Source organism: Geotrypetes seraphini, chromosome 8 (assembly GCF_902459505.1).
Source record: "Geotrypetes seraphini chromosome 8, aGeoSer1.1, whole genome shotgun sequence".
Lineage (NCBI taxonomy): Eukaryota > Metazoa > Chordata > Amphibia > Gymnophiona > Dermophiidae > Geotrypetes > Geotrypetes seraphini.
This window is the reverse complement of record NC_047091.1, coordinates 49,345,108-49,372,742: the sequence shown is the minus strand read 5'-3', so window position 1 is coordinate 49,372,742 and position 27,635 is coordinate 49,345,108. Positions and strand designations below refer to the sequence as shown.

General features: G+C 41.0%; 1 protein-coding gene across 5 annotated transcripts in view; it reads right to left on the bottom strand.

The window, feature by feature from the left end:
• Positions 1–250: 250 nt before the first annotated feature.
• The window catches only part of ZC3H4 (zinc finger CCCH-type containing 4), a 339,067-nt gene continuing 311,682 nt past the window's right edge, over positions 251–27,635 (bottom strand). For all 5 annotated transcript variants that reach the window (XM_033954008.1, XM_033954004.1, XM_033954006.1 and 2 more), the window contains exons 13-14: positions 16,174–16,425; positions 251–11,941 (exon numbers count right to left, since the gene is read on the bottom strand). In XM_033954008.1, coding sequence (XP_033809899.1) covers positions 10,524–11,941; positions 16,174–16,425 — 1,670 coding nt within the window. In that variant the 3' untranslated portion in view covers positions 251–10,523. The remainder of the gene's footprint in view (positions 11,942–16,173; positions 16,426–27,635) is intronic.

Below are 27,635 nucleotides of genomic sequence, written 5' to 3'. Positions count from 1 at the left end.
GTCCCTACAACCGATGTTTGAACTGGGTCCTCCATTATTTTTATATTTTTGAAATTATAAAACCCACTTTATTTTACAAAATACTACTTAATATACATCCCACAATAAATGCAAAATTCTCATTTAAAGGCTTTTTTTTCCCTTAAAAAAAGTTAAACCAGCTAACTCATCGCATATACCAAGCGAGAAATTCATAGCACACTGCATCTTGAAAGCCTCCGAACATACACAGTAGGAGGTAATATGGTGCCTGGTGCACTGATTGCACCAGAAGAATCAATTAGTGCTAAAAATTAGCAAGATAGGAAATCAATAAGGTAAACAGATAAACTTCTATCATCAGGGCTATATTGACCTAGTCCTGGTTTTTGCCCTACTGCTTTGGTCTTCATTCCCAGTTATCAAGTATTGCCAACAGGTCAGGCTTTCAGGATACTCCTAATGAAAATGCATGGAAAATATTTGCGACAAGTAGTATGCACACAACTCTCATGCATATTCATTTGGGATGTTCTGAAAACTTGATCTGTTGGCAGTCCTCAAGGACTGGGAGAGAAGACCAAGGCCCTATGCCTTGTAGCTCCATTTTCCCTGAGAAAGGTAGAAACTACAAGTCCATAATTACAGTGAGTGATAAAACTGGACTTTTTCAGTCTATCCCGAAAGAATTGTCATCTGGGTCCAATTTATCGCCTTGTCCCTCATGACACTGTCACCTTACAAATAAAAGAAAAAAGTGTTTAGTATTTTTCTGCTTTATAATTTAAAGATTGCAAATATTTCCCTAGTTTTATCTGCTGTCTCTCTCTCCTCCCAAATAGAACTATACAAAATATCTTTTCACTCTGGAATGGGTACTCCATTTATATTAAGTATTTTAGAATTTACTATGGCCATGTCAGCAGAAGTGGCAATTTTTGTTTGTATTATAGCAGGGGTTCTAAACCTAGTCTTTGGGACACATTAAGCCACATAGGGTTCTAGAATACCCATAATAAATATGCATGAAAAATTTGCATGCACTGCTTCTATTATATTTGAATCTGTCTCAAGTATATTCTTTGTGGCTTTCTTGAAAACCAGACTGGCTTGATGGCCCCAATGACTGGATTGAGAACCCCTGTATTATAGCAATGCAGTGAGGTGAAAGGGGACCATAACTTGTATGGCCCTCAAAGCATGTAGGCACCCAACTCACACTGGGTCATTCTGTGCCATGATCATACTGGCCAGCGATATTGGGCACAAAATGAACACAGCCTTGGCAACAGTGGCTGTCTTTTCAGTACAGTAACAAACCACATGAAATAGTTTATTTGAACCAAATAAACTGAGCTGGAAAGCATGGGAAAGCATTATAAGCACATTAGCTAAAAAGATATTTATGCAGTGGTATAATAAGACAAGACAAATAGACTAAATATCTCTTATTAAAAACAAGACACAATTTGGGATGGGAGATCAGACAAGGTTAAATCTGAACCCTGCCACTGTGTCAGAAGAGTAACCAAATCTTAGTCCAAGTGTAATGGCTTTGCTCAGTTTCTAACAAATTCCTGAGCCTTTTTGTACTTTAACAGGGCAGAATATTTTCATAACTGTCCGGGCACTATGGGAGATAGAGAGATCAACTTGATTCTCTTCCCTCCAACAATTATGGAGTTTAGCCGCATAAGTGGACTGGGTGTAGAGGAGAAAGATTTCAGCTTGAAAATGAAGCACCCATGGCTCGTACCAAGCAACATCAAAATCACTTCTAACCAGAATCCACTTCTACTCAGGCACTAGGGAAACATTCCTTTACAACAATCCTGAATACAGGACTACACAGAACACTGGCATTATTTTACAGGGACAGAGTAAGGAAAAGGCAAGAAATGTTTTACTTGATGTAAACATGGCGGTAGGAGTTTTTACCAGATAACCCCAAATGATCTAGGAAAGGTTGAGACTGTCTAGATTTTGGATGCCCCTTCCTGGACATGCATGAAGATACAGTTATGGCTTTTTATAGGGAAATCAGAAATGCAAGTTCATGTCTGCAGTGGAGTTATTTGGTTACATTATGTCTTAATAGACTAATCGGACTCTGGAATAACTGACCTAATTACAGAAGTGTGCAAGGGCTATTCTATCATATTTAAATTTTTAAAATTTCTATAAAGCACCTGTAATTTATTTTTCTGTAAAACAAAGCACTTCTGAGGCAGCTAAAGAGATGTACTGGCTTTCAGAAAGTAAACCACTGTGCTAACCCCTCTCTGGTTTCTTCCATCTGGTGGTAGATCTGACTTCTCTCTCTTATTCCCTCTACTAGGTCATCCTTATACCTCTATGTATGTCACATTGTGCCATCCAGAAATGGCTATGAAGCCACAAGCCATATTATGCATGAACACAAGAGGAATGGAGCAGGGAAACAGAAGGACAGCAGTTCAGATTAGAGCTATCAATTAACTTAATATTTTCACACAGTCCTGATTTTGTCCCACTGCATACAGGGACCTAGAATTCTTATTTCCTTTAAAACAAGAAGCAACTATATGTTAATGCGTGAACTAGGGGTAAAACCAGGACCACATTAGCTTGTCCTGAAAAACAAGAGGCAGTCACCCTAGTGTATCAGTTACACCTTATACAAAAATTCAGAAATTTAGAAAAGTCACCTGACCAATTGTTTTCAGTAAAATACTTACATATATTTATAATTTGTCTTAGTGGTAGCTCTTTAAACTATTCTACATATAGTATGTCCTTTTAACCATATGTGTGTGTATATGATATATATGTGTGTATTTTTAACTCTGGCACTTTAAAAATTTGAAAACTTGCCTTTTTCTCTATAATAAAGGCTACTGGATTATAAAATTTAGATTTCAAAAATCATGGCCAGGGAGGGGTAAGACAGAATTGCAACTACTTATATAAACCCAGAAACATAAAAATAAAAGGAAAATAATTTTCTGTTATCCCCCTGCCCTGCATGATATGCATAGTGCTAAATCACCAGGCCTATGCACAAAAGTGTGCAGAAGTATTTTTGCTTGAGTGTGAATAAGTCACACCTGTCTTTCCTGGTGGCACTGCTGCATCACCACAAGATATCTAAATACCACAACCCTGGCCTCTGGAAGGTATCAGCACGTATCTACCTGGGATGGTCAGGCCTTGTCTACAAACTTTGGACTAAAAACCCAAAAATAAAAATTCAGAAGCAGAGCAGATGAAAAGACATCACTACCACCTTTGCATTTTGCATGCAGAAGAAAAAGTGAGGAGAGAGGGCAATGCCAGTGACCCATGGAGTCGAAACTGAAAAAGTAGATGATGCCTTCAGCAAGCCCTTGTGGGTGAAGATGCATAAACCCACAAATCCGGACTCATGCTGTTTGCACTGGAAAAGTGAATAGGTAGGTGGTAGAACGGAATTAATAGCTTTTTAATAAAATAAATCATATGAATTATGGAAAATTGTTACAGGAGGTGAAGTTTTAAAATGTATTGAAATATGATTGTTTTCATTCACATTTTTAATGTGATTGCTTTGTGTAACTCACCTTATGCTAGCAATAGTCAATGCCTCAAATTAATAAATAAAATAAAAATGAAATAAACTGTTATCAAACTATCTCTGTATTTTTTTCTGTATTGGGATAAATTACAATTGCATCTCAAGGCTTACTACTATTGCTTCCAGAAAGTACAAGTGCCCACAAAATGTAAATCAGAGCATGATCTTGAACAAAATCCATAACTTAAAGAGGCTAAAATTCAAGAGTTTCTGCTAAGGCTCTGGAGGCTTCAAGAAACATGTGCATAGCATCAATGAATTAGGATGATTTTTTTTTAATATTTCCCTTCCTATCATAAATTAATTAAAAACCCCACCAACAAAGACACTCCTACCTTACCTACAGCTCTTTCTCTGCTGTATTCTATACAGCATTCCAGCAATTTGGCTAGTTTAAAATAGCTCTTCAATACACAGAGGACAGTTAATTCTCAACCAAGTTTCACAGAAACTAAGGACAGAAACTGGTCAGGAGAAATATATCTATATAGAGAAATAAATGTATATATTTCTCCCCACCAGAATTTGTAATTTGTATGACTGTGTATATACATATATATACATACACACACACCATTTCAGTTCAGAGAAGCTAGGATTATTTTTCTAACTTGGAAATAATTGGTACATGCAGGCTGGCACTACAAGCTGGAATTAATTTATGTATTACTGATTTTTGAAATGTACAAATGAAAATAAAAATAATTTAGAGGCAAAGAAACCCTGGAAATATAGGCTTGTGTATGCTGAAAGCACCTTTAGCTACCATTCAGATTACACTAATTCTTCATGGGAGAAAAATGACTTGTTTTGGGGGTAAAAGTCATTGCTTTAGTCAGGAAGATTGGTTCGACCAGGCCTTTAGGATACTTGTTAAACATGCTCACCTGCTAAGCTCTAGTCATCCCTACAGAAATAGACAAGTGCTTTGCTATTTTCTTGCTTGTAAATACATTTTCAGAACATATCTCTGAAAATTGAGAAAACCAGTTCTTTGTAAATGAAGCAAAACTTGTTACTTATAACATAGCTTCTCCATAAACAAAACATAAATCAGATGTACAACTAGATGATGCCATTTGACAATGCAGAGACAGATTAATTCTCGCAAAGTTCAGAAAAACAAAAAAAAATGTTTTAATGAGCAAGTGCATAGGTTATCACTTGTCTTGTGAGTCCACTCAGTCATTTCTGTAAGTAACTGTTTGATGGTGGTTGGGATTGTGTGGATAATTTATCCCACTGTCTACAGAGAACCACTGTTACAGGTCAGCAACTTTGCTGGTAAGCAGGATCCTATCAGCCACACAAATAGAGTCTCTCAAGCTGAGGGGTGCTTCTTGGTTGAAAACTGAACCACCTTGATCCAGATCAACAACTCTGAGAAGGAATAAATGGATGGTTGAAGTTATTAACTTTATTATTTTGCCTGTTTTTAGTCTTTTTCCTCATCGTTTCAATCTTGACGTTTATTTCTTCTTTACATTTTTGGTTTTTATTTTATTTCTTCATATATATACAGAAGTCTAATGTTTAAGGGATACAATATCAACTTATATGTACAGATGTCTGATGCATCCTGCTATTGTCTTTGCAGATTTTATTGTCTATCCCTGATGAAGGCCCGATTGTGCATTAATGTGGATCCATGTTGGGTCTTTTTGGAAATATAATGTGTTCTGAAGAAACATCTCTTGGCAAAGTGTTCTGAAGAAACATCTCTTGGTCATCTTGTTTACCCTACTTTTTTGTTTCTCTGAAGTTATTAACCGAACACAATTTTAGGACTGCCTGGCCAAATGTGTGAAGAGATGATATTATGGCCACTTTCATATTTCTGTAGGAAAGCAAGCTCATTGTAGCTTACTGATTAATTTTTATTCTTTTAGGCAGGTGAATTTGAGCCTGTTGGTAACAGAAAGTGATACAATCTGGAATCCTCGGATAACATTTTCTTGAAGTCTCTACATCATAGTTGTAGCTTTTGTAACCCACACTATAAGGACTTTGTATTAAATTAAATTGTGTCAAAAGACAAAACACTCTCTGCGGTTTTTGATGAAGCTTTGACCTCTGCAGTAGAGGATAGCCCAGCAATGTTTAGAAACAGTTTGGAAAGAACTATTGACTAATTAATGTAAAATTTCAGTTAACACTTTCAGAAGAAATTTGGGATTTGTTCTTAGCACACTGTTTTGGGAAATGTATGTAAAGTGGAGAAAATTATTAGGGCTTGAAGCTGTGATTACCTTGATTACCACCAGAAAGAGGGTCCTCCATCTTAGAATTTCAGGAGCAAGGTCTCTATTAGTTTAAAAGATATTTCACTAACTGTGCTAGAACAATATTCCAAATCCCATGCTTCTGGTGGTCTAAATAGTTGTGGTTTTGTGTGCATGAAGCCTTTCATTAATCTAAGCCAGTGGTTTCCCAACCTGTCCTGGAGAAAGCCTAGCCAGTCAGGTTTCCAGGATGCCCACAATGAATATACTGAGTTAGATTTGCATGCAATGGAGGCAGTACATGCAAATGTAGCTCATAAATATTGTGAATATGCTGAAAACCTGACTGGCTAGGGTTTCTTTGTGACAAGTTTGGGAACCACTGATCTAAGCTTTATAGGTTAAATAAAGTGTCATCCTCCATATACTCACACATAATAAGCCACTATGGAACTTAAGTAGACTAACTGAAGTAATCTTGAATCCAACCTAGAAAATAATAATAAGTATTCAAGAAGCACTTGCACTGGGCAAGTTAAAGGATCATAACTGAACATAGCATGTTATGAATCTATTCCCCTTAAAAACGTATGATCATCTGTTAAAAATCTTTCTGGATTCTAGGAGACTGCCCAATATCTCTTGTGAAAGCTGCAAGTTTGAGGGTTAATGGCCTTTCAACCTCCATGCCGACAGAGCTAGTGATTAGGGTTATAAAGCTTGTCCATCCTGTTGAGTGTTTGGACTGGGGTGCAACTTGAATATTGACTGGATCCTGTAGAGCTAGTAATATTAACAATTAAAACCATTTCTGATAAAACAGATATGGAACAATCAATATTAGATGGGCCTTGTCCTATGTTTCAGGATTTGAATCATTCAAAGGTTAGGCAATTAAGCCTTTCTTCCTGGTGTATCTGACAGACCCTGAAGGCTACGATGTTTGCTGTGGTCTTACTGAGTAAAACAGAGGAAGTTTATTGTTGTTGAATGCTATGGATAATTCTCTTTCAGGTATTTCCCCACTCAAATCCAGCAGCCATTTGTGAGGATCAAGCTCTGTTTGTCTGCTGTAGTGTTCATCTTCTTTTGCGTATAAAACAAATTATATCCTCTGCACTGGATAGATTAGGATGTGTATGTAAATATCTTTGAGATATAAAGCACCTGACCAATTGTTTTTCAGTAGAAGCAGAAAGGAGCCAAAAGAATTCATCTTGAACTTTAATGAGAAAATAATTGGAGTAAAATATCTGGCATTTCTCCCTTTTAGCCTGGTTCTATTGTATTGGCTAACAGCTGTAGCTGGAGTTTTGCTGAAAAAATCTTAACTTATTCTCTCTTGCATGTGAAAACAAATGGATGATTTAGGGAAAGGGTAGATCCTTGATATCCATTTGTGTGAAATAATCTTTGGCCACTCTTCCTTGAAGCAGAACAATCAGCAACCCACCGGAATAGCCATTGCCCAATAATCGTCACAAGCTGGGAATATTTTTTACTGCAAGGTTGTGTCTGCTGCATCCCTTTCTCTTTTTCTAGAGCTTTATCTTTGCTGTTGATACTGTTTTATCCCTGATTTTGGTATGAGAGAATATAAATTGCTACCAATGCGTGGCAAAGTAGAAGGGATTTTTATATTGAAAGTGTTGATCCCCTCTCCCGAAGATGCTGAAATTTGCTTCATTGTAACAGTAGTGGGTGGCTTTAAGGTGGCTCAGTAGTCTTATTATGTTGATGATTACTTTCACCAAAAAGATTGCTTTTTTCTCAGTAAAGGCAGTATATTAAGTATGAAATAAACATAAACATCTGCCAGTTTATCATGTACATCTCCTCTAAGGCTCTGAACCAATTTTAGCTGTTATGGATACTGCTACTGCGTGGATGTGCATTCCACATTAACCATCTCCAACAGGGGTTTGGAGAATTGGGCTTCCAGTAAAAATTATACTTGTATCAGAGAATGGTAGTCCTACATCATTTGTATAAATTAGTGGCAACATTCAACATCACCTGGAAGGTCTTTTAAATCACCAGTGTCCACTGGTTAGCTAAATGTTGAAGTAAATTCAAAAACTCTTGAGATTCTTCATAGCTGCTTCTACCAGAACAAACTGATAATGAAGTTATCATATGCCCAGAGGCTGACTGCATCTTGTATTTACTTTCCAACTTTTATGATACAAAATATATGGAAAGGGATGTTTGCCAGATCTTTGTATGAGATTGCTGGAAAATCAGATGGACCAGTACAGCTATCAAAATCCTTTTGAGGTATGATGTACAAATCCCAAAAATGTTGCATCTCGGATCTGGTTCTTCTGGTTCCTTCTTTGAAATCTCTCTCAGAAATTTGGAATGCACTATATTTTCTGCAAGAGAGTTTTTCTGAGGCTGTGGTGATGATGAATTTGAGGGGATCTGTGGGAAATCTCTATGCTGGTCATATCATCATGAAGCAGAAGCATCATAGTAGGAACAATGATATTCATGTAGATTGCTTTCATAATCTTTTTAAAGTAAAATCATCTTTCTGAGAATGAATCAATGGAGGTCTTAGTCTGGGACAAAAAGTATTCTGCTATATTATAGGATTCTAAAATTAATTTTAGGTGTCTAAGGCATTCCTGGAATCATATTATCTTTGTAGTTTCTTTTATGATTTCTTGCAACATTTTAAAAAGGAAATCTGGACTTTCAGGGCTTTATTTTCAGATGGAGATTTGGAATGTATGGACTAAAACTGGATCCCTCTTTGGGAGATATTTACTACCTCTGATGTGATGGACCACTGGTCTGACCCAGCAGCGGCAATTCTTATGTTCTTATGTACTGGAGTAATCTGAGCCATTATCTACATCAAAAGAACAGTTATTTGTAAAGATAGACTGGATATCTGTATTCAAATAGAATGAGGGAATACTTTCTTTTTCTTACCACCAGGCAATTCTTTCATGCTTATTTTCTTTTCAGCTTAGTCAGAATCAGGTGGGATCTAGTGCCATGAATGTTCATTCATATAAAAACATATTCTCCTTGTCCTTGGGGAAATCTATGTGCCTCTTTCACATGATGAGACATAAATCCATATTGTGCACACAGAGATCAAGTGTGACTACTATGGCCATCCTGCAGTTATGTTTGGACACAGTTTAATATCAGGCTTCCTTTCCAGAAGGGTGAAGCTGAATTCAATAATGAGAAGAAATGAAGGAAATTTCTAGAAGAAAGGAAATTGTTTTTTTTAAATATGTAAAACACAGGACCAGTAAACACTGAAAAAAGAGGGGAAAATGGATTGGCCTGAAGAAGGAAAAAGAAAAGCATTGCCAAAACTATTAAGTGAGGTAGTGAGTGATCCAACATATTTATTTACTTCAGTGGATAAAAATTGACTGAGAAGGCTCGCAAGGCAGGTAGTAGCACTGGAATGCACAGGAATGAATACTCAGAAAATTTTTCTTGATGTTTTGAAGCTTTAAGGAAGCTAATCCGTCTCAGTACTGTTTGATGACTTCATCCATTTGAGTGGCTGATATTAACCTGCTTGTTAATAGAAAAATAAACTTCCCAAGAATTTATAATCGAAGTAATCAGTAAATGTCACTTTCTATTTTGATCATCCCTACAAATGCTTTATTTTCTCATGCTTTAGAAATATGATTGCATCTCCCCTTTAGTTTGGTCATTCTTCCCATCTTCACAATTTCAATAAATTACTTATTAAATTATTCTGAGGAGGAAAAAACAAAACTGAATAATGACAAAATTAGGACAAAAAGTTGAGGCACACCAGAGTTCATTTAGGCAGAAAATTACAACATATTTTTGGGTAGAGATAGAAATTAAACATAAGTTTGCAACAAGTATTACTTGTAGTCAGTGAGACTATGGACTTGTGCTTCACCATCACTGTCAGATTTTTTTTTAACAGTGTCTTTCCAGGTTAGTGTCACACTGCACTCCTAAAACATTTTTTTTTGTTCTACTAATAGAAAAATGAGATTTCAAACTCCAGTCTCTTAAGAGACACAGATGTTAAGCCTTGTTTTATGGCTAGACTGAAAATCAAAGTTGTCTGTGACCCTGCAGAACTGAAATTTGACAGCCCACATTTAACAAAAACTGGCAAGAGTGATTCTCCAAACTATCAAGAACTCAAATCACAATCCAAGATTTTCTGAAGCATTTTTTTTTTCTGATGAAATTAACAGGACAGTGTCCCTGGGTTTTTTGTTTTTTTTACAAAATCTATTTACAACACAAAAAGAGGGGCAAGCATTAGGAAGTTTTGAAAAATAACCTACCCAAATCAATATTATGAAAATATTACAAAATGGAAAAAGGATTTGTTTTATCAAGACTGATTTCAGTTCTGTTCACTGTGTACATGCTAAAAAGAGGTGCTGGGTGGTCAAAATTGCTCCCCCCAACCTAGAACAAAACAAATAATCCATGAGCTGTTACCACACAAGGACTCTGATTATTCATTAAAAACAGATCTTGTCAGATTATAGGCAAGTATAGCAGAGACATGGAACTGTGGTTTTATGTACAAGTTACAGGGTTATATGAGTGTATGTATACATATATATATGTATATATATAGATATACATATATACATATATGACATGAACACTAATGGAAGAAATAGTTTAAAAATGTAGGTTTTCAACACTGTACGATTGCTGTTGAATGCAAAAAGGTCCTTTGCAGTTCTTCACTGTTACTGGCAGAACGGAGAGGCGGTGGGATCAAAACCTTTAAACACGTCTTTCAGGGAGCCGGCATCCTCTTGGCTGTCCTGGGCAGGGCTGCTGCCTGTGAAAGGGCTGCTGGCTCCAGACTTTGCAGTGCTTTGCTTTACTAGGCCATATACAGGGGGGACAGGGAGGCTGTGTACTCCTGCTTGTGGTTGCTGCTGTAGGCCAGGTTCATGGGACGGTGTTGCAGCAGGTGCCACTGTGGCTGCTGCAGTTGTTTTGGCACGATGGCGATTGTAGCTGTTGTACCTGTCCATGGCTGGCTCAGCCTCTGTTTGCTCCAAGGCAGATTTGCGAACAAATAAGGGCTCCTTAGCTTTGCTGCCTTTGGCGCTATCTGTGCCCTTAGGCTGAATATTGCCTCCATCACTGCTGGGCTCCCGGGGATCATACAGACTAATACCGCTCAGGACACTGCTTGGACTGCCGCTTGCTTTGCTGAGTCCACCAGCTGCTAGCAGCCTGGGGTCATAAGGAGCAATTGTGGTGGGAGTACTCTCAGAGATGGTTCGGGGGGTCGCAGTGTCTGCAACCCTTTGTAGCCTAGGGTCAGCTGGTGCTTTGCGCACCCGGGGATCACTGGGCTTCTCACTTGGAATTGTAGCTGTTCCAGCGGCTGCATTTACAGTCTGTAATATCCGAGATAGCAGTTCCAAATCTGGAACATTACCTCCACCAGATGGTTCTGGCTGCTGCAATGGGCCACGTTGCCTCAGTTCAGAAGAACCTATAGGGGCTAGCTGGTTCAGGCGTGGGTCCAGTGGAGGCAACACCTGGAGAGCAGCTGGGATTGGTACAGACTCTTGCTTGGAGAAAGGTAAAGGAATGAGATCCTCTGGGCTCCACAGCACCATACGGGCGAAGCTGGGCTTCTGCAGGGTCACATCCTTCTTGATGTGACTAAACTGCTGAAGTTGTGAGCGTGGGTCTCTCAGTAGGACACCCGGCAAGGGGTCCAGAGGGATGTTAACTGCTTTATCCCGTGGTGCCCGTTCACCCTCTTCCTCCTCAGATGCTAGTCCAGTCTTTTGACTGGCATGAGGCATATCCACTTTGGGTGTGGGGACCTGGCGAGCTTGTCTAGGATTGCTAGTCCCCATGTCTCCTGTGGTGCTGACCACAGAGGTAGTATTGGTTACATCTTGGTTCCGAGCCAATCGAGGATCTCGTGAAAGGCGTGGATCTGTGGGTCGGTTACCCCCTTTCTGCAATCGAGGATCATTAACCCCCTGTGCTCCAGAGACAGTGGTGCTGTTTTGCTCCACTGGATGGGGCTGTGGCTGAGACCGGCTGACCGTCTGCTGCCTTAGGGTTTTTAGAATTGAAGTTACACTGCTTCCACCTTCATCATCATCACTTGAATACCAGTTCCCAGTGTCACCTATAGAAAAAATATTTACAGGGAATAATAATCTGCACCAAGACAGGAAAACAGCAAACTCAAAAATGCATTCTGCATCCAGTAATGCTGTAAATTAATGGTATTCACTGAGGTGCCCTTAATGGTGACTAGAGCAGATTCCTCTGTGTGTGTACCAAACATAAGGCCCATGAAAACAGAACACAGTGCTTTTCTAAGTAAAATTTGGTAGACATAATTCTTAGTCCCCTCCTGTCTACTCTGGCAATGGCAGCACTCTTCTGGCTCTGTGAGAAAAACTATGGCTTCTTTTAGAACCCGGCAAAAGCAAATTCTATCATGATAACTAGTATTCTCCAGTCCTTTAATATTCTCCAGGTACATCCTATATAATAAAACGCTAGCCGCGCATGCGCACTCAGACCTGCGTGATTTGTGATCCCTGATCTGCTATCCGTAGGTCCGTGGTCAGAGTGCGTATGCGGCGGACAGATCGGGAAAGCACAGCACAGCCGGCGACTCCCCCCTCCCGCCCTCACTCACTGCCAAAACCACCACCTCCTCCTTCTTGCTGGCTCACCCGCTTTTAAATGAAGAGAAAAGCGCTGCACCGCGCTAAAGCTGGCTTTGCTGCCTTCTGTCCACTGCGGCCCGCCCTCTCTGACTACTTCCTGTTTCCACTAGGGTTGGTCGCAGTGGATAGAAGACGCCGAAGCCAGCGGCTGTAGCCGCCGATCTCCGTTCCTCTGGGGGGGGAGGGGGTCTGGGAGGAGAGAGATCGCGGCCACTCAGCGCCCCCACGGAGGAGCCCAGCAACTTTCCGCTGCCCGGGACCCGAGTCATTTGCCGCCTCCCCCTTCCCTTACCGCGGGCCCGACTGGCGATTTAAGCAGCGTGTGCAGCAGTCTTCACACGCTGCTTCGGGCCCTTCTACTGCCCCGATTTGCTCCGGACTTGCCAGAGTAAATCAGGGCAGTAGAAGGACCCGAAGCAGCGTGTGAAGACTGCTGCACATGCTGCTTGAATCGCCATGTGTAGTCGGGCCCACGGGAAGGGAGGGGGGGGGCGGCAAAGGACTCGGGCCCGCGTTTGTAGTCGCGACTGTGGGAAGGGAAAGGGGGTAGAGGAAACGCTAATGCTGCTGCACAGGGAACTGGTTTGGGGGGAGGGAAATGGAAGGGGAGGGAATGCTGCTTTGGACAGACAGAGGGAGGAAGGAGGAAGGGAGACAGAAAGACAAGAAGAAAGACACAGGGACAGGTGCACAGGGAACTGGTGTGGGGGGAGGGAAATGGAGGGGGAGGGAATGCTGCTTTGAACAGACAGACAGAGGGAGGAAGGGAGACAGAAAGACAAGAAGAAAGACACAGAGGCAGGTGCACAGGGAACTGGTGTGGAGGGAGGGAAATGGAGGGGGAGGGAATGCTGCTTTGGACAGACAGACAGAGGGTGGAAGGGAGACAGAAATACACAGGGGCAGGTGCACAGGGAACTGGTGTGGGGGGAGGGAAATGGAGGGGGAGGGAATGCTGCTTCGGACAGACAGACAAAGGGAGGAAGGGAGACAGAAATACAAGAAGAAAGACACAGGGGCAGGTGCACAGGGAACTGGTGTGGGGGGAGGGAAATGGAGGGGGAGAGAATGCTGCTTCGGACAGCCAGCCAGAGGGAGGAAAGGAGACATAAAGAAAAGAAGAAAGACACAGGGGCAGGGAGATATACAGAAAGACAAACAGACAAAGGGGGCCAGGGACAGAGACAGACAGAAAGAAAGACAGCGGGAGTCGCATCAGGAGGGGTGCGGGATGCCGCAGAGGGAACTTTTCCAATGGGTGCAACTGGGCGGCTGTCGGGAACCTCTGATCAGGGGCAGAGCAAGGTAAGTGTATCATAGGGATAAGAAGGAGGAGGGGGAGAAAAAGGAAGGGACGCCTACTGCTGGACAGGGGGAGAAGGAAAGAGGTGCTGATGGACAGGGGGGAGTGAAGAAAAAGGAACGGAGGCCTAATGTTGGACAGGGGGAGAAGGAAGGTGCTGCTGGACAGGGGGGGGAGGTAAAACAAAGGGAGAAGGGCTGCTGCTGCATAAGGAGAGCTGTGAAGGGGTGGTGGTGGACACAGGGGAGGTAAAAGGAAGGGAGAATGGACAGGGGGAGCAGGCAAGGGGTGGTGATGGACAGCCAAGGAAAAAGAAAGACAGAAAGAAAGAAAGCGGCTAAGGAGAGAGAGAGAGAAAGAAATAAAGAGAGACACACACACATATATTCTAGCACCCGTTAATGTAACGGGCTATAAGACTAGTACACAAATAACCCTTAGCCCTTCTTTCAATATTTTATATACTAATTCTTATTATCAGACACCAGTCTTTTCTACATTACTTACTCAAATTTGAAGGGCATGATATGTATCCAAGTAGTATGGCTAATTAAAACAACATTTTAGACTTAAACCATTATTTCACTACTGATTTCACCACTACGAAAGTGGTCAACTGGGTTAGAAACTGGCTGTCAGACAGACACCAGAGGGTGGTGGTTAATGGAAGTCGCTAGGAGGAAGGAAAGGTGAGTAATGGAGTCCCTCAGGGTTCGGTGCTGGATCCTGTTCAATATGTTTGTGAGTGACATTGCTGAAGGGTTAGAAGGAAAAGTGTGCCTTTTTGCAGATGATACCAAGATTTGTAACAGAGTAGACACCAAAGAGGGAGTGGAAAATATGAAAAAGGATCTGCAAAAGTTAGAGGAATGGCCTAATGCCTGGCAACTAAAATTCAATGCAAAGAAATGCAGAGTAATGCATTTGGGGATTAATAATCAGAAGGAACCGTATATGGTGGGAGGTGAGAAGCTGATTTGCACGAACGGCGAGAGGGACCTTGGGGTGATAGTGTCCGAAGATCTAAAGGCGAAAAAACAGTGTGACAAGGCAGTGGCTGCTGCCAGAAGGATGCTGGGCTGTATAAAGAGAGACGTAGCCAGTAGAAGGAAAAAGGTGTTGATGCCCCTGTACAGGTCATTGGTAAGGCCCCTCTTGGAGTATTGTGTTCAGTTTTGGAGACCGTATTTGGGGAAGGACGTAAGAAGACTTGAAGCGGTCCAGAGGAGGGTAACGAAAATGATAGGAGGCTTGCGCCAGAAGACGTATGAGGAGAGATTGGAAGCCCTGAATATGTATACCCTAGAGAGTGTTCTTCAACCACTGGTCCATGGACCAGTGCTGGTCCACAGAAATTTCCTGCCGGTCCACAGGGCCAGCATGTGCATCAGGCCCAAAACAGTGTTCTTCAACCGCCGGTCCACGGTGCGATCGATGCGGCGTTATCTTCGAGCCAGCTCCCTCTTCCTAACTGATTCAGTGCACAAAGCCACGGGCAGTGGCTCCTACGGGCATCCTGCGTCTGAACCGGAAGCCTTCTCTCTGATGTTGCAACGTCAGAGGGAAGGCTTCCAGATGAGGCACGGGACTTGCAAGGTGCAATTAGTACTATTATGGGGGCGGGGTCTGGGGTGGAGATTGGGTAGAGATGGGCAGGGTCTGACCCACGACTTAGCCCCGTGTTCTTTAACCGCCGGTCCACAGAATAATTCTTTTATTTCTGCCGGTCCATAGGTGTAAAAAGGTTGAAAAACACTGCCCTAGAGGAAAGGAGGGACAGGGGAGATATTATTCAGACGTTCAAATACTTGAAGGTTATTAACGTAGAACAAAATCTTTTCCAGAGAAAAAAAATGGTAAAACCAGAGGACATAATTTGAGGTTGAGGGGTGGTAGATTCAAGAGCAATGTTAGGAAGTTCTACTTTACGGAGAGGGTGGTGGATGCCTGGAATACGCTCCAGAGAGAGGTGGTGGAGAGGAAAACAGTGACTGAGTTCTAAGAAGCGTGAGATGAACACAGAGGATCTAGAATCAGAAAATAATATTAAATATTGAACTAAGGCCAGTACTGGGCAGACTTGCACGGTCTGTGTCTGTATATGGCCATTTGGGGGAGGATGGGCTGGAGAGGGCTTCAATGGCTGGGAGGGTTTAGATGGGCTGGAATAGGTTTTAACGGAGATTTCAGCAGTTGGAATCCAAGCACAGTACCGGGTAGAGCTTTGGATTCTTGCCCAGAAATAGCTAAGAAGAAAAAATTGAAAAAATTTAAATTGAATCAGGTTGGGCAGACTGGATGGACCATTTGGGTCTTTATCTGCCGTCATCTACTATGTTACTATGATTATAAATAAGTTCAGAAATACCTACTCACCTTCCTCATTCTCCTTCTCTTGCTTGCTGCTTTCAGCCAGTTTGCGGGCCCTCTCCTCCTCTTCCTGCTGTTTCTGTTGAATCCTTAGGAAGAGTGCACGCTGTGCAGAGGGTAAAAAGTCCGGAATATTCCCTGCAGGGTTCTGTGTGTCTGTAACACCTTCCTCCAATATGGTTTCATCCTCCAGAGGAAGTTCTGGGAACTGAGAGCCTCCGGTAACTTCTTCCATTTCCTCATAGTCTCCATAGTTCTCTGTAGCAGGAAAAAAAAGAATCACCTACCCTTAAGTTTATGTAGAAAGATAGCACTGCACAGTCAAAACAACAATATTCAGCAGTGTAGGTGCTGTTTAACTTTAAACATGTCACCTATATATTTAAAGTTATAGGAACAATGCTGCTGAAAATAAATACATGTAAGTGCCAGATTGAAAATCCACAAATAACTTTAAGCATATAACTATTTGTTTAAAGTTAGACCTGCCATTTAGGCATCATGAACTTGGATGTGTAAGTTAAATGTTTAGTAGCTGAATTCAACTACTGAATATTTAACTTTTTTCACAAACCATACTCCTTTTCTAAATATAAAATTTTGACCATTTTGAAAATTAAATGGCCAAAATTATACATAAAAGCACTATGAATTTTCCTTGAAAAGTAATTATACTGTCATAACCAGTAGCATTGCTATTTTCCTTACTAGACAATCCAGAACCACGGGTTTATCTTCTCCTACCAGCAGATGGAGACTGAGAACTACTGAAACAATGTTATCACCCTGTTAAGAATCTCTGTTTGGTGATACCCTGTCCTCATGTAGATTCCAGGGCCCCGTTCTCTCCTGGTTCTTTTCCTATCTCTCACATTGCACCTGTAGTGATTGCAATGGTGGATCCTCCTCCATTACTCTCCCACTATTGATTGAAATACTCCAGGGCTCTTGTCCTAGTATCCCTTCCCTTCTCCATCTATATTCATTCCCTTGGTGCCCTGATCTCCTCCCATGGTTTTCAATATCACCTCTATGCTGAAGACTCCCAGATCCACCTCTACACCTGAAATCTCTACAGGAATTCAAGCCCGAATCTCAGCTTGCTTGTCCAACATTGCTGCCTGGATGTTCTGCAGTCACTTAAAACTAAACATGACCATGACTGAACTACTTATCCTTCCGCCCAAACCTATGAGGGATCTTTAAAAAGTTTCTGCACTTTTATTTTTTAAACACCTCAAAAGCAAATTACATCACTTTTCCACATAATCACCCTGTTTTGCAATACATTTTACCCTCTTACCACTTCTCGCAAAAATATGAAAGTGTGAAAACATTTTGAAGAACCCTTGTACATCTCCTCCTCCCCACTCTCTCTATCTCAGTGGCTAACACTCTCATTCTCCAGGTCTCATCAGCTTGCAACCTTGGTGTCATTTTTGACTCTTCTCTCACCTTTGTGCAAATCCAACAGACTGCCAAAGCCTATTACTTCTTTCTCTACAACATAACCAAAATCTGACCTTTCCTCTCTGAGCACACCACCAAAACCTGATCCATTCCTTTAGAACCCTTGACAAAGCCTGTGTATGGAAAAACGGGTCCCGTCGGGGCAGGCTAATGACTGTACACTAAAGATAAGTCAAAATACTTACTGTTATTAAAAGTTAATTATATAATAAATCAATAACAGTAAGATTTAAGCAAAACACTAAGGAGGTGGAGATATGGGTCAATGATTAGGACTTTAACCCATTTAGTCTTGATATTACACATCTATTTGTTCAATCAAGCGGGTTTCTGAGACCCTTTACCCTCCCTTTCTTATATTTGACACTCTGAAGTAGGGTGATTTGCATTTGTGGAAGGAACACCAGGAAACCTACAAAATCCCTCAAAATTACTTTTTTAAAAATCGATTTTGGAGCTTGTCTGCTCCACTTTACTCACAGTTACAGAGACACAGACAGCCTGCTGCTTTCCTCCAGCCTTTTCAATGGCCGGTTTAGAATTCAATTCCACACTGCTGGAAATTCATCTTTCAAGCTGATCTTCGGGCTACTAGTCAAACACACCTGTCTGACTATGCCTCCACCCCTGCGGACCACTGGATGTGCATCTGGATGGGCATAGGTGCAAAAATGCTGACAGTGCGCTGCAGAACACTGCTGAGTCTCCTAAGCGCGCTACACAGTCTGCGCTTGATCCCCCGCTTAACAGGGAGTAAGACTAGATCAGGGATGGCCCTGAACTCCAAGGAAGACTAAGCAGATTGGCTAACAGACCGAAGTCTGTGAATTCTCAAGCAGGTAGCCTGTTAAAATTGCTTGAAACACGAAAGAACTGCAAAAGGGAACAAAACGTCACCAAATTAAAAATAATAAATGTGAGAGAGCAGAACTCTAACACCTGCAGCCATGCATGTAGAAGTGAAAGACTGATGGGAGGAGCTAAACTAGCCTGTGAAGTACTCTAGAGGCAGAGTGGAAAACCTGGAATGGTTCTCTTCTGCAGTCCATGCAGGTAAAGGGAAATAATCGTATGGTCTAGAATGTCTCACCTATTGCACTGGAACATCTGTTACGGTAAGTAGCTGTGCTTTATTCCAGGACAAGCAGGCAGCATATTCTCACATGTGGGACTCCCTAGCTTACTAGAATGGGATGGAGGGAATGTTGGCCATTACGAAAATAAATTTTATAATACTGCTTGGCTAAAGTGACCATCCCGTCTGGAATAAAATTCCAGACAGTACTGAGATGTGAATTAGAGAATGGCACGGTGACAAAATTCATCACCGTTCCCATGCCCGCGGATAACCGCGGGAAACCATCTTCATGTCATTCTTTAAAGAGAGAGGGAAGAATCAGAGTATGAATGGCCACAACCACTGACCTGCAAGCTTTGCTTTGAAGAATGCTGGTGTAGAAGGACCGAGGTTGAAATAGACATTAGAAAATGACATGGGATTATTTCCCGCGGTTATCCGCGGGGACAGGAACGGTGATGAATTTTGTCACCGTGTCATTCTCTAATGTGAATGTATGAACTGAGGATCAAGTAGCAGCTTTACAGATCTCATCAACAGGAGTGGAACGTAAATAAGCAACTGAAGCTGCCATAGCTCGGACCTTATGGGCTGTGACTCGACTCTCTAGTTGTAGCCCAGCCTGAGTATAACAGAAGGCGATACAAACAACCAACCTGGTAGAAATAATTCTTTTGGATACAGGTTGTCCCAATTTATTAGGATCAAATGAAACGAAGAGTTGAGGAGATGTCCTATCAGGTTGAGTACACTGTAAGTAGTCCAAAGCTCGTTTACAGTTCAAAGTTTGAAGAGCTGTTTCTCCAGGGTGAGAATGAGGCTTGGGAAAAAAGCCTGGCAGCACAATGGATTGATTGAGATGGAATTCTGTGACTATCTTTGGAAGGAGCTTTGGATGAGTGCGAATCACCACTTTGTCATGATGAAATGCTTACAATCGGACTGGTTACACCCTGAGGCAGCAGAAATATGAAACGCTGGCCACTGTTGGTGTACCGATCGTGGTTTGAGATAAGTTGAGTTCATTTCACTTTAACCACATTGAATTTTCATTGCACCACACAGAGCTTTTTATTTTCCCAGGAGAGGTTTTTTATGCTTTTGAGGTTTTTTTGCCTGAACACCTTAAGTCACTTTTGTGGCGGTGGGAGGGCTCTCTTCTGAGGCTTTTTCCTCCCATTTGGGTTTATTTCTGGCTTGTGCTGTAGTTGTATTCCTTCATATTGCTTTGTCTAAGTGAAAGTGTTATTATATCCACTATACAACTTCCAACAGGCCTACACTAACCAAGGAAAGGCTGGCACATCTGCTGAGACTGAGAACAGACTGGTTAGACTAGAGGGAAGCACAGCTATTAGTATTATAAACATTTTGTCTCAGTCTCCACCTGCTAGTCATAGTGAGCTATTAACCATCAGTCAACTGTACCGATCTGGAGAGATGCTAACGGTGTGGGCAGTCGCAAAGTTTCTTAAAATTTAAAGTGACAGATCACTTTTCATACTATCCGTACTGGGCTCCATGGATGACATCACCCACATATGTGAGAATAAGCAGCCTGCTTGTCCTAGATAAAATAATAAACCAAACAGAGCAAATCAGAATGATACCTTAAACTCGCAATTAGAAGGAGAAACTGAGGGGCACAGAGCAGGGTCAGAGGAAGCAGAGCTGAAAAATGTAGATGACGCCTTCTACACAAACTCTCAAGTAGAGGTGAATAACCTACTGGTTCAAGATTCATATGGCTTTTGAACTAGAAGGAGAAATTAGGTTCTTACCTGCTAATTTTCTTTCTGTTAGCCTGTAGACTGGTATAGTTCATTTATGGATGGGTATTATACCTCACTGCTACCAGCAGTTGGAAACTGAGATCAAACTTATATATCAGTATAGCTTCCCCTCTATTAATCCAGTCTGCCAATTAGCTAAGCAGAACCTAGGAAAATTCTTAACTGAAAACAGTAAAATACACTCCGAACAGGAGTGGAAAAACAACAAACATCTGCAAACAACTGTTGGAAATTGTGTAGAAAGAACTTTATCCTGGAAAATAAAACATCCCCACAGCTCACTAGCTAAGCTAGCTGAGCCAATGCCGCTGTTCTTAATTCTCCCTGGCCCTAGAAAAATACTAGAACCCGCAGAAAAATTCAAAATCTGCACGTGATCAAAAACCCGCATTCACCACACAAAGACAGATAGGGTGGGGAACTATACCAGTCTAGAGGCTAACAGAAAGAAAATTAGCAGGTAAGAACCTAATTTCTCCTTCTGTATTGCCTGGTAAACCAATATAGTTCCTTTACGGATGGGACATACCAAAGCAGTACCCATCAAGGGTGGGACTCCCGAAGGGCTGACACCAGAACATGCTCACTGAATACTGTGTCCCGATACGCTTGAACATCCACATGGTAGTGTCTGACAAAGGAATGCAGAGAAGACCAAACTGCAGCCTTGCAAATATCCACTGGAGGCACTAGAGAAGACTCAGTCCAAGAAGCTGCCTGACCCCTAGTGGAATGAGCCTTGAGAAAGTCTGGAACAGGCTTCTGCTTCAGAAGATAAGCGGTGTAATGAAAGGATAGATTTTCTGTCTCTGTCTATGAAAGGACACATTTGAAAAGGACACACATATTTTATGTCTTTTGTTCCTGCCTGTGCTGGAAGTAATCAAATGTAGAATGTTGGGTATTTACTCTCTTAATGGTTTGGGAAGAGGTCATTTAATTTATGTTAACTAGGTTAGTTGTCTGAGACAGGAAGGCTCAACCCCCCACAGCTCTTAACACCTTTAAGATTTAAACAATGAAGTACATATCCTGCTCACGCACCCCTTCCCCTCTCTTGTCCATCCCCTTTTGTTGTGATAGTTACCACTGACCCATGTAACAGATATATAAATGTTTTGCAGACTCATAATAAATCAGGCAAAAATCTCTTTAGAAAACTGGCTATCTATCTTTCTTTCTGGGGGAAATTGCCTCCAGATGACAGAATGCTTTTGCAGAACGATTTCGGGACCTAAAAATGGATCTTGTCCGTTTCAATTTGGGGGCTTGTCCGTGATGGACTTGACATTACCAATATTTTGTGAGTATTTCTGAATTTTGAATTCTGTTCTTTAATACTCACAGGTATTGGCATCATGTTCCAACCCTTTATTTAAATTGCAGGGTTTTCGGTAAACCCGCCGCGGTTATTGTCTTTTTGGTAAGGACAAATATTAATGTGGAGTTTTCGGTAAATTCCTGCCGCGAAAATAAGCAGCTGCCATTCTTTCGGGAAGAATGAAATTAAGTGAAGACTTTTGGAAAGTCTCTATTGTGGATTTATAGAAACGTCTGCGCATTCTGTCATCTGTGCTATTCTTTGCATGCGCTTTCTCGTCTATTGCTTAGATAAGATTTTATAGAGTATAAGATTATATTGTATATTATTAATGTACCTCGCTTATAAGGTAAGGTAAGCGAAAATTTCTGCATTGTTACATTGTTTTTTTTTATTGAAAAAATTCCTGCATTGTGATATTGTTTTTCTAATGGGTCATAAAGACACTTAGGATTTTCCACCTCCTAGACAGATGAGACTTTGTTCGCTTCAGTAATAATAATAATAATGGTAATGGCTTTGTTCTTCTATACCGCCACAATCTTGCGACTCTGGGCGGTTTGCATTTAAGAGAGCTGAACATTCAGCGATTTACAAAATGTAGAGGGAGTACAGAGTACACAGACTATTGGGAATCGAAATTACAAAATATAATGTTTGCTAAGAATTTCGGAGCTGACCTGTAAAGAAAAATCACAGCTTTCCTGAGAAAAAAAAAAAAAAGGGAAAAAATTACAATGTACAGTTTGTTTAGAGATTCAGAAACAGCAAGAATTAGGATTTCAGAGAGCAATGTGAAAAAAAAAAAAGAGTACTTGGTGAGGTTCTGTTTAGGTGACGTATCTGTCCAATAGGGTAGTTTTTATGAGTTTTCTAAAGGCATTGTAGGTCAGTTCGGCTTTATTAATGTGACTAGCTTGAAACATATGCAGGAGAACTTGAATAATATTCTTGCCTCGACTGACAGCCAGTGCAGTGGTTTGTGATGGGAGATGACATGGTCATTCTTTTTTTAATCCATATATCAAGCGGACAGCTGAGTTCTGAATGATACCCAAATAAACGATATTACAATAGTCCAGGGTAGAAAGCACTAGTGATTGCACTAGTAATCTAAACGAAGGTCTTTTATATGTAGCGTTGAATTGGTAATTTTATCCGTTGGGCTTGCAAGGAAGATTTTTGTTTTTTCTGTGTTAAGTTTCAGTTTGAAGTTGCTTGTCCAATGTTCTATTTCAGTCATTATATGAGTAATGTATTTTGAGATTTCATTTGTTATGCTGTTAGGATGGAGATGTCGTCTGCATATATTGTGGCGGGGCCGGGGTTAAGCCTAGCGCTGGCAACCCAGCTCCCGCCCCAGGCGTGGGGACCAGGCGCTCCCAGGAGGATTCCCACTGGGAAACAGTGAAATAATTAGTGGAGGCTGCGTTAGTGGTAAAGTTCAGCTTTTCTTTATTTCCCTCACTTTGCAGCACTGGGGTTCCAGCAGTCCCTCTGTGTTGAGGAGACTTGGACAAAAGCATACTTTCATACAGTCCAGCCTGCTGTCCAGGCAGAAAAGCCAAAAAAAATAAAACCAAAAACGTTTTCTCCTGATTTTGCTTTTTCTGTTTGAGAAATCTTTAGGAGGCTTTAGCACTGTCCCACCTGAAGCCCAATGCCCCCACTACCCCAAACTCCCAGGGTAGGGTTAGGGAACTTTATTACCCAACCATTTCAGACTGCTCTTAAGGGTTAAGAATTCTCGAGACTCTAAGTTCCGTGCAAGCTTTCGGGAGAGGTTAATTACAGGTTCTCACCTCCGGCTTTCCTCTCAGGCTCTAAGTAATTTATTCATACTAGTTCACAGTTAGACTAAGGGAGGCTATGGTTTCTGTCCTTGCCTCTCTGCCTTGCCCTGCCTGTTGGCTCTTAGTGATAGGCACAGGGTTACTAGGCAGTTTCCTGGGCTTAGGAATAGGGACAGCCCTTTGCAAGGCAGGGTTTAAAACCGGGTTTAAACTGCTGACAGGCACTTCCCTGTCACAATATGTATTGGATCAGGTTTGGTTTTTGCAGTGGGTGTCCTAGAGAGGATATGTAAATGTTGAATAGGGTAGGTGAAAGTGGTGAACCCTGTAGGACTTAATATGAATTGAATGTGAGTGAACCAAGGCCGGCTGAGAACTTTTCAGCACAAAGGCTGGCTGAGAACTTTTCAGCACAAAGGCCGGCTGAGAACTTTTCAGCACTTGTCTTTCCCGTATGTGTTTGCACTGCCTATAGGTTTAAATTTCTGCCTTTTCTTGTGCTGTTATGTATCAGTAACATTATTTTATAAGTAAATCAATGATCTATGGGAAGCCAATGGGAGTTAATCAAAAGTAGTGTGACATGATCAAATTTTTGAGCTTTTAAGGTGAAATGATTTTAATGGCAGTATTCTGAATAATTTGGAGGCAATTGTCTTAAAGAGGGTCAGGATAAATTAACTTTAATTAATACAGGGGCCAGAATTAGTTTTACAGATAGAGCAAGAAAAATATGGAAATTTGTGAGATTCAAGTTTCACGTTTATTTTTAACTTATTGAATAGCTTAATTTAATTTGCTAAGCGATTTACAAATCAAGTTTCAAGTTTCAGGTTTATTATTTTTCTTGATTAATCGCTTAATCAAATTATATAGTCAAATAAGGACAATACAATACAAAAACAAACTTTAAATAATAACATTGGGTAAAATAAATTTTCCTAAATCCTGCTCATTCCGCAGATAAATGGGAAGATCGTTCCAAGTTTGAAGAGCAATTACAGAAAAAAAATAAATTGACGTCTAGTGTTAATAATTTTAAGTGATGGAATGGTTAATAAGTTTTGCTCATTAGACCTCAGGGTTCTGTTTGAATGATAAGGAATTAAATGTTTAAATATGAATGCTGGGGTCTTATGAAGAAGAGATTTAAAAAACAAGCAGACAGAGTTTGTACGTTATCCGAAATTAACTGGAAGCCAATGTGCATCTATCAAAAGGGGTGTAACGTGGTCATATTTTCTAGACTTAGTGATGAGTTTAATGGATATGTTCTGACATAGGAATTTTGCAATAGATCGTATCCTACGTAATCTGTAAAATGTAGATTTAATTATAATGCTAATATGATCATAAAAAACAAAAGGTGTACACATATGCTTATTTATAGTAAATTACATGAGCCTGACATATTGACATACAAACTAACAGATGCATAAGGAAGAAAGGGCAGAACTACAATTGTATTAATAGAACACAAGGGAAGACGTGAATGGTGAGGGCAATAGGAATAGGGAATAAATAAATTAAAGGCGTCTTTAAAAAGGAAGCTCTTCAGATTGCTTTTAAAATGGTTTAGGTCATTTTCTTCTTCAATAATTTTTTATAATTGTTTCTAATCCTACAAGTTTATATCTTGGTGAGAAAAGTGGCACACTCACCCCTGAGATAGAAGGGAAGTCCAGAAACTAAACAGAAATTTTCCTACAGACCAAAGTGCCAGGTGCCAAGAGCTAATTCAGTGGGAGAACTAATTCAGAATGAATTTACCTACCTATTTTACTTTCAGTGATGGAATTGTTAAGAGTTTTTGATTAATGGATCTTAAAGAAAGTGATATACTATGGGGAATAAATAGTTATTAATGAATTGGGGTTTGTTCAGAGACAGTGTTTTAAAAACTAAAAGTAGGATTTTAAAGGTAATGCGATGAGTAACAGGAATCCAATGTGATTCGATTAGGATTGCAGACAGAGCTTGATAGGTGTGGAAGAGGCTTAATGAGTCTTAGTGCCCATGCAAATATGGATTCCCTACTTATTCAGACTTTCCTTTCTAACCTCCGTTCTCCTTTGCAGATTCTGGTCAAACAAATGATTTCAGAATGGCCCACTAGTTCTCGTGCATAATTTCAGATTGAAAAAAGGAGCAGTGAAGGGTTTGAACCCCCAAGCCTCAGGTTCCTTAGGCTGTAGCGCTAACCACTACGCAACACTCTCCTACGCTTTGAGATCTCTAAGCCTTGGGAAATCCTGCATTATTAGGGCCAGCTACCTACCTGGGGACCGCGCCTGTCCGCTCCTCGCGGAAGAAGGGGTCACGGGTTTCGTAACGGGCGGGCCCCTGTCTCCGATTGAGATGGTAATAATCCATCTAGAAGTACTGGATGTTTTAATTGCGGAGACCCTGGTCACTGGCTTAATCAATGCCCATCTGGCCGGTGCCCAAAGCCGCCCTTCGGACGGACTTTGGTGCAAAGAGGGGAAACCCTGTATACCAGCTGCCCTTGTTATTGTTGACATGTTCTCCCGATAACCTGAAGTTTTTTCCCACTACAAATGAAACTGCTCAGACTATGGTAAACATTTTACTTCGCGAAATCATCCCTAGGTGGGGATGTCCCACACACATCAACAGATAATGGTCCTGCTTTCACTGCCAGAGTATGCAAAGATTTAGCTATCGCATTCCGCATTGAGTGGAAATTTCATCTCCCATATCACCCACAGAGTTTCGGTATTGAGATAAAGACGATCCAAAGAGACATTAGCTTTTCTAAATATGAGATGGCTATGATATGCATTTCATCTCTGTTTTGTTTTTCTATAACAATGTGTTTATTTCCAGAGATAAGTTCAGCTCCGAACACTTGACCGATGGAAGAATAGTTTGAAGCCTAGAGCTATGTGTTTTGTGTTTTGTCTATGCCATGTGGTCTGTGTTTTGTCTACTTGTTTTAGTTTAGGGGGTACCCCAGGATATATAATATTGGCCATTTCTAAAGCTAGCTCTTTTCCCCAATTTTTTTAACTAGCCAAATTGCGCAATGTTCTTTTTTCCCTATAATTTGCATATACTAAATGTAGCTTAGTTAGGGGTTATATTTTAAGAAAAGGTTTTATTCTATATCTATATTCTATGGTGCTCACTTGATATGAACCATTCAGTACACATTTCTGACATAATTTTTTAAATACATTCAATACAGAATTATGGTCTCTCTGAATTGCCATAATAGTTATATGCAGCACACAAAAAAACATATCTTTTTGAAATGTCTGATTAAGAACCTTAAGTACCTGATTATTGTCTGTCTTTTGCCATAACTATAAATGCATTAATATTGTTACATGTTGCCACATTCAGTACAGGCAACTAGTCTCTCTCTCTCTCTATGCATTCAGTACAGGCAACCTGGTTTCTCTCTCTCTACATTCAGTACAGGCAACATGTTTTCGAAGCAATAGTCTCCTTGATCCAGCGAGTAATAGTAGCTTTAGAAGCACCATCCCCATTATGAGGACCTACTAGAAGGACAAAGAGATGATCTGATTTTCCGATCTCCTGGGTCCTCTACACATAAGAGCGAAGGACCCGACTGACAGCCAACTTGCACAGCTGGCGTTGCTCAGAAGAGCCCTCCAATACCGGGAGGACTACAGATTGATTGACATGAAAAGGAGAAACTACTTTTGGCAGAAAAGAAGGAACAGGCCTCAAGACAACCCGCTCCCTAGAAAAACTCCAGGAAGGGAGCCCTATAAGAGAAAGCCTGCAGCTCAGAAACACGTCTAGCTGAAGTAATGGCCACCAAGAAGACTGCTTTAAGAGTAAGGTCCTTCAAAGAGCAGTAGCCCAACGGTTCAAAAGGAGGGTGCACTAGAACTGACAGAACGAGATTCAGATCCCAAGAAGGAACAGAGGGCTGCATGGGAGGCCTGAGCAACTTGGCTGCCCGCATGAAGCGAATCACATCAAGAATGGCAGTCAAACACTAACCCCCAAAAGGCTGA